Here is an 8343-nt window from a genome sequence, read left to right as displayed (position 1 = left end):
AGCAAATATTGACGATAAATGTTGATGACGTCATCTTTGTCAAACTCTGATATCAAGTGCTGATGTAAAACTCTGATAGCTAAATACTGATATCATCAAATCATCTCTAACAATCTACCCCAACTTGTGCATTATAAAAATATGTAAAAGTTCTTTATTTGATGATGCCAAACTATCTAAATACATAAATACTAACAAATGTACAATCTTACGGTCAGTGTATCTGACTTTATCTTCAGTCTTGAATTCTAAGAAATCATGCAGCTTCATTAAAGAATTGTCTAAGCATATTCTCTTCAGCTATACTCAAATACATATCTAATCTTTGCTTGACTTCCTTGAGCTCTTGAGAAGATTCATCAATCTGGAAGATAGCAGCTTTTAAATTAAAAAATTTACTTCTGCTCAGATTTAAGTCATGCAGTTGAATCAACCGATAGTCTTTAACATTAGGACTAAAAGAAATCATCTTTGAACTAAGATGTTCCACTAGTTGTACTCCTCCCTTAGGCATGTCAGCAACTGAATCATCCTTTAATATGTATTTCGGAATAAACTTAGCTTTGGTCATACCTCTCTACTTCTCACGAACTAGGCCTTTCAGAAATCTAGACCATCTTTCAGTAATTGCATTTCTTACAGTGAGCATGCAGACAAGGTATTCAAGTTCTTGCCAGAATTTGTTCGGCATTTGTTCCTATGACACTATCAACCTTTTTCCAGAATCAAGAAAATATACCAACTTCTCTTTAGGCTTGTCACCATCAAAGTTATCAAGAGCAATCTGAAAACATCTGATCTTTTGTAAATCCTGAAGTTTTACATCTTCACCAATACCAGTTAGTGAATTTGGATCTTTTATCTTCAAGACATCATCTTTGTAAACTCCAGCCTTTTTGTAACCAAGTCCCCCTCTCTGACCAGGTTCTCTAGATTGAGATCCTTCACTGTAGATATTCTTGATTATTCCAGTATCTCTATCAGGAGCTGGTGTCTTGTTTTTCCACAGAAGTTTCTTTTTTAGCTCAAATTCTGATGTTAAGTTATCCACTAGCTTAGGAGAAATATGTTTGTTCACATAATCATACCATCTTTTATTCATTTCAATAGCTTTGTACAAGATGTACCCACTGTCTTCATTTTTGAAATCAGGCTTTGATGACTTAGGTATTCTCTTGAACCTTGGTATATATGTTCTTGATTTTCTTACAACATGAGTTTTATCAGAGGTTGTCTTGACAATAACATCATATTTTATGTCGTGGGTTGTTTTGTCAATAACTTGAGTAGTATCAAAGGTTGTGACTAGATGTTCTTCAGTTTTAACTTGAGCAGTATCAGAGGTTATTCTTGCAACATCATCAGTTTTACTAGAATGTATTCAACATGAGTTTTTTTAGGGGTTGAGATATCAGACTCAGAGCTTAAGTCTTCCGGTGTAAGTTTTAAGGATTCACCAAACTTCCTTTCTCTTATACCTCCTGTCAATATTTAAAATAGCTTGGGACCTTAGAACATATCTTTCAGCTTCAGTTTGACTTACTTCTTTGATCACTACACCTTTGGTTGGTCTTTGTCCAGGAATATCGGCATGTGGTGAGACATTAGTATTTGTTGATCTCAAAGATTTGAATTCTTCTTCTATTAACCTCAGTTGCTCAAGATCAACTCCCGAATTTTCTTTTTCAAAAATCCTTCTACTCACCTCAGAATCATAAGTTGTAATTTTAGGATCCTTGTAGAATAAAGTTGTCTTCTTTTCTTTATACTTCAGGGTTTGTAAAAATTTACTTGCCTCAGCATCAGCTTCTATCTCCAAAACAGCTTGGTCTTTATCAGCATTTGTAACTGTCAGAGTTTGCTTTGTAGTAGTCATAGTTATAGTCAGTTCTTTTATAAGCACAGTCTTTGAGACTTGTTGTTTTCCACTTCTCCCTCTCTCTCTCCACCTTTTTCAGATTGGCTAGTGGTTTTAGAAGTACCACTAGATCTAATTAAATCTCCACATTTATATCTCCCAATTGATTTGCCACTCTTATTTCCACCATCTGGGGCATCATCTCTATCATCAGCTTTTGTCTTGAGGTCTTTGAATTGAGATTTATAAATTATCCCCCCCCCTTTTTGGCATCATCACCAAGTAGGAGAGAGCCAATTATCTCCATAGACTGCTGGACCTCATCCAATTGCCCAGACATCTTATTTTGAGTGGCTTCTAGCCTAGCCTGATTAGCTTCAAGTCTGTCATGTATGGCAATGATGGGATTCAATTGCTTTTGAGGGACATGCTCTAATTTGAAGTTAACATCATAAAAAGCATCTTTGAGAGCATCCAATTGGGTTTAAGCCTTAGCTTGTGTAGAATGGACAGATTTGATCATGATAGTGGAAGCTTTTAGGTGAGCAAGCAAGGAGGGATTCTTGATTTCTGATTTCGCTGCCAGCAGGTGCTTGGAAGCATTATGAAGAGTCATAGGATAAGTGTGATCTTTCCATTTAGAGTTCTATTCATCAGCTTCATAAGCTTTAGAGACTTCAGCTACCCTTGCATTGATCAGCTTTTGCCTCTCCTTTTCAGGCATATCTTCAGGAAATATGATTTCATCTAAATCTTCATCAGGATCTAGATCAACATTGATCTTGGAGAAATCAACATCATTTCCATCATCAGAATAACTACCATGACTAGAATCATCATCAGCAACTGGTTCATTGACCTTCTGTGCCACTTCATTTTCAGAGTTTAAGATGGAGTCGGTAATTGGAGCAGTATGTGACCCGGATGCTTCAGAAACTTCCATAGCATCAGCGTTTAATTCAAAATCTTCAAGAATAGGGGCCATGTGAACTGGAACATCAGCATTTAATTCCATAATTTTAGTGTTAGTTGAATGATGAGGAGACTCGGGAACTATAGCTTTATCATGAGTGGACTATTCTGCAACTGGATCAATAGCAACAACATAGATTGCAATAGGCTGTGGATGAGAAATATGAGTGGGCTGTAAGAAAGTATCAGTACTTAGACCTATAGGGAAAATATCAGCACTTGGGGCATCAGAGTTTAACTGAGGGACTACAAGCTGGAGATTAGCAACTATTTCTTTTGGACTCTGAGCACCTGCAAGAGAAGAAAATGAACCATTTAGATCTCTATGTTCTTTTAAAGTAATCTCATTACTTCTCACTGCACTCATCTCGTGACTTTTAAGAGTCAGAGGTTCCTCGCAAGGATATGGTAAATCATGCCTCTCATCTAACTCTCTTTTTGCCAGGTAAGGATCTTGCCTCTATTTTTATTTTTTTCTGAATCTTTTTTTTCAATCTCACATGAAAGGTTCAGAAAAGTTTGACCTGCAGAAATAAGAGGGCTGAGAAAAGTTGTATATGGTCATGATAGGGGTACCCTCTTTTGGAGAACTAGAAATTATCACGAGGATTTAAATGAATAGTAAATGCTGACAAGACATTATCACTACCACTTTGAGGTAGTGGTATTCGGATTATTATTTTTAAAAATGACATTTTGGACCATTATTTACCCCAAGCGGCATTTAAGGTCATGATTAATGTCACCTTCAATATTTAAATTTGTTATGTGTTTACATGTGTTTTTTGGTGTTGCTTGCTCTGTTATCTATTTTCTCCTCTCGCTATCCATTTTTCTCTTTTAAACATATCGTAATAGACAATTCCCTCTTTCTTTTTTTTCTTCAGTAGGACTACAGCAGGACTACACGAAACCACCTGCATATATTACAAAAAGGGACAACTTGACATGACTAGTCAAGTACCGGATTCAACTACACCTACATAACTATATCAAACAAATTTCGCATTGCTAATTAAAATAATCCGTCAAGGAACTTGATAACAATATCAATTTATCAAGTATAATATAGTTTAAGACAGCAAGCTTGTATTAAGGAAGCCAAAAGACAATTAGAAAGCAAAAACAAAACAATTAATGGTACAGCCCCTATTTTTTAAGTCTCATTTTATGACAATGTTTAATTAGATTGGGATACAAATTTTGCATCCTCAAATGTCCATAGGAGCCACATCTGGTTCAGCTGGAGGTCCCTGGTCAGCAACAGGACCTGATTCGGCTGTACCTTGGTCTAGAGCATCACCCTCTGCAGCAGGAGCTTCTTCTCCAGCTATCTCAAATGCATCAATTAGAGCTTGTACAGTTTTTTGATCCAATATCTGGAATGCTTCTCCTACCCCTAGCACAGCCACTGTACAAATGGAGCTCGTAAGCCTTTCTCCTTGCAATGTTTCTCTTATTGCAAATAGTGCATCCTTCAATAAATTTTCTCGGGAAGAGGTACTGAAACTCTCGAATTTGCGCTCTAAGTATGTCTTTGCAGCTTGTGACCGTGAGCCAATAGCAAAAGCTTGATACTCAAAATAATTACCACTTGGACAATTGTAGTAAAGATGGGCCCCAGACTCATCCAAACCAGCTACTAGAAGACCAACACCATAAGGGCGTTTCCATGAGCGTTGGGTGCAAACCTGACGCAAATTTATATAGAAGAAAAGCAACAGATCAGACTGCAGTTTACAAAGAATGTTGAGTAGAAATAAGATAAGCACGTCAAAGTTTTATTTATTGATATCGCTCTATTATTAACACTTCAATTCAACAAACCAGGCACAAGACTGACAGATTTGTCCTCACTCAAAAGCACACTTCTGACAAACTATCCATCACAGATAGCCTTGATCTCAACCAATCAATGAATCAATTAATATCTATATAGCTCAAGTAAAAAATTCAAAGGGCGTGTATGTACTATTTATTTAATACTAATTTAATTTTTAAGCTGTACATTGTAATATTTCCCAGGTCCCCAAAAAAATTGAATAAAAATAAATTCCTATTTAACATGGAAAAAGTACTATTAAAATCTCTATATGTCAGTATCCGGTGGTCACTTGCACTGTTATAAAACAGTTGTACAAAGCTGTGCCCACTTCGACAACACCAGTTCATAACAAACTATAAAATTCCATAATGGTTCAAGTAAATAATGTGATTACCATTACTACCAAGATATGGCCCTGGAAATCCATTAGCTTCTTGCTAGAAAAATATTTTATACATAGTAAAGAGTCTGATTAACGAAAATCAGACAAGAGTTCCTACCAAAAAAAAAGGAAAAAAAGAGGACATCTACATAATTACTGGTTAATCATCTTTACACTTTTCTTATGTCTGTAGTAGTTGAAGAATAAGCTAGTATCAAGTGTGCCATTTTGAAATGAAATTGCAAAAAAAAAACCAAGCACCATAGTGAGGAAAGCTTCTTAATAGTTCAGAATTTAAAAGAACCAGTAGCAGATTCCCGGTTATGGAGGAACAATAAGTTTGAACATGAAACATGAAAAACTCCTTTAAGCCTAAGTCAGCTAACAAAGTTTGTAACCGCAGATAAGCACTATTGACATAATTACCCATCCATGTAGAAGAGCAAATTCTGCATGGGTTCCAGAAGTTGTTACAGTATTAGGTTTAGGGACGAACTCAGCTTCCATTTTTACATATCATTATCATTTGAGAAATTCTGGGAAGTCTCAACACTGCTATAGACAAACATGGTAAGCGAAACCTACTGGATATTCTCATACTTCTGCTTGTGGGTGCAAAAGCAAACTTATTTTAACTGCCCGCAGTGATGAATATAAACACTTACCCTCTTCAAATTACACATAGATTACAAATGAAGTTTCAGAAATGAATCTGAAAACTTTATTGCAACAATAAAGATGTGCTACAGATAAGAGCTCTAAGCTAGGTACTAGGTCTAACGTTACATGCTGTTCTACACTTCTACTTGATGGGATGCTATGTCGCAACTTCCTACGCTTTTCCCTTTCTTAAATTCCATTGCCCACACTGATATGTGTATAACTGTAAAGACCAATACAGCATTAATACATAAAACAGCAATTTTGTTTCGTAACTTTACTGTCAAAATTAGCAAGAAAGAGAATAAAGCTGAGCCGGCTTGTGAGTTAGAAACGTAAACCTCATAAATCACAATAATGACTTGGAATAGTACACTTCACTCCTCAAACCATAACACCTAATAGAATGAATTATATTAATAACATTTTTCGTCCCTTTTACATATTTTGCCTTGTCCTACTAATAACCAATCGAACACTTAAACTAACATTCGAAAACTCACTTTCCAAAAACCATAATAACAAATTATATCATAAAAAATGCCCCAATACCTGAGTTTAACATAAAAACTACACTTCCACAACCTAAAATCGAAAATGTACATATACATCTACAATCTAAACACAAAGCATTATTATATACATTAAGCCTAAACAATCCATAAACCCTAAACTTAAGAAACGTAATTACCTACAAACATACACATTTCAAAACCTAAACCCTAATTAGATACAAAAAACACAACTACAAGCATATATAGAAAGAAATGAATGAATTAATCGAGATTATTAAATTATCGAGAAATAATTAACCTGAGCCTTGTCAGCGAGCTGAACAACAAGACGACCAACAGGAAGAGGAGACTCATAAGAATAACTAAAATTGATACATTCAGATCTCATATACCGAGATAAAACACGTCCATCAGCAGTAAGACCCGCAATAGCCACTCCGATATGATCATCGGCTTTGAAGATCTTCTTTTGATGAGAAGAAAGCTCGGAATTAGACTTGTTAACGCAGGCGAGAACGACGTGAGACTTGGATCGAAGACCAATTGCAGCAGAGCCTTGTTTAACGGCCTCCATTGCGTATTCTACTTGGAATAATCGCCCCGCTGGACTCCATGTTGTCACGTCGGTGTCGTATTGGTTGCGGAACATTCTCCAAGGGCTTTACTACGATGTCGTTTTGGAAGAGAGATGACGAGAGTTGTGATTGCACTGGTTTGTTTCAGTGAGTTTTTGGGGGCACCTTTTTTGGTTTTCTTTTTGCTCAAGCCAGGGGGAACTATCTTCGCATAAATAAATTAGTAGGAAATTCAAAACTACTAGCTTTACTTTTTTCTTTTTCTTCCTTTTTTCTTTTTTTTCTTATCCTTGGGCTTTTTTTTTTTGGTATGGGCTAACTACATTTTTACTCCCATGCCGCGGTTGGTGTTTGTTATTTTGAATTGTTTGTTATTTTGAATCGTAAACATAGCAGTTCGCACCAAACAGCAACAAACAAGGAGCCGGTTGTACCATCGTCAACATTTGACTATATAATTAATTTAAATCCTTTTCATTTATCAATTTGAATCAATTATATTTTGTTGGATATGATTTGATTTAAGCAAATTCATGATTATTTTCATGATTAAATATTGATTTTGTTCAATTAATTCCTTCTTAATTCGATAATATGTGATTGTATGCATTTATTTTGCTTTCATAGAATTAGGGTTGATTTTTAGATTTTTTTTGTGTTGATTTTACATGTAATTCAAAAATTAGGGTTTTGAATTTTGTTGATTTAGGATTCCGAATTTGGTGCTTATTAGGTATTTGTTAATGATATTTTTAATTTTGTAATCACACACATGAATGATGCAAAATTAAAGTTGCAAGAAATTGATTTTTGGTAACTAAAATTAAATTCAAAATTATGGTTGGAAATGAAATATTTTTTGTGTTGTGATTCAAGAAAATATTTAATTCTCGTTTAATATTGAATACGTGGTGATTGAATTTTGTTTACAATATTTTCAAGTATGGTGATGATTTTGGGAAATATATTACTGGGATCGTATCAACATAACATAATTTGGGATAACCTGTATCATGTTAGTGAGGATGTTTCGGATGGTGTAGGGATAGAAGAGTTAGAGAATTATTCTGGTAATAAGTCATTGTGGGATTGGAAGTTAAGAAGACCGCAGAGAAATTTGTTACACATGTTCGGGTTTGGGATATTTTTCAACCCTCATATTGTGTTGGTTACTAATCCTAAGTTGATATCTGCTTTGATAAATCGTTGGAGATCGGAGACCAACACCTTTTTTATGAGGCGGGAGAGATGACTGTTACGTTGGAGAATGTGGACTTCATTCTAGGGTTGCCTATTCGGGGTGATGCGTTGACATGTGGGCTTATAGAGAACAAGGCTCAGTATTTTGTTAATAATTGGTTTGAGCCTTTGACCGGGGAGGATGTGGGAGAGGCTTTGTATCGGAATAATATTAAGCTATATTGGTTGTTTGACATATATGGAAGAGAAAAGTCCGAGAAGAATAATATATTGGCCTCAGTTATACATACGAAGGCGTATTTGTTATTCATGATAGGTTGTATCCTCTTTCCTACGAACAACAGGGCTTCTGTTCA

At 35.4% G+C, this 8343-nt stretch overlaps 1 protein-coding gene across 1 annotated transcript; it reads right to left on the bottom strand.

Annotated features, from left to right (window-relative positions):
* Nucleotides 1–3851: 3851 nt before the first annotated feature.
* On the bottom strand, nt 3852–7007 carry LOC141686659 (proteasome subunit alpha type-1-B-like). The gene is made up of 2 exons (XM_074491701.1): nt 6511–7007; nt 3852–4521 (listed from the first exon to the last, which is right to left on the bottom strand). Exons 1-2 carry the CDS (start codon nt 6859–6861, stop codon nt 4042–4044), a joined length of 831 nt encoding a protein of 276 aa, XP_074347802.1. The 5' UTR covers nt 6862–7007; the 3' UTR covers nt 3852–4041.
* Nucleotides 7008–8343: the final 1336 nt, after the last annotated feature.

This window comes from Apium graveolens, chromosome 9, assembly GCF_009905375.1.
Source record: "Apium graveolens cultivar Ventura chromosome 9, ASM990537v1, whole genome shotgun sequence".
Lineage (NCBI taxonomy): Eukaryota > Viridiplantae > Streptophyta > Magnoliopsida > Apiales > Apiaceae > Apium > Apium graveolens.
The sequence above is the reverse complement of the archived record's forward strand: the minus strand, read 5'-3'. Positions and strand labels throughout refer to the sequence as shown.

Excerpts from the sequence above, each read along its gene's own strand:
- LOC141686659 (XM_074491701.1), bottom strand. The coding sequence starts at position 6,861 with ATGTTCCGCAACCAATACGACACCGACGTGACAACATGGAGTCCAGCG. Across the intron at positions 4,522-6,510 it reads AGCTCGCTGACAAGGCTCAG|GTTTGCACCCAACGCTCATG; the intron begins GTTAATTATTTC and ends AATTTGCGTCAG.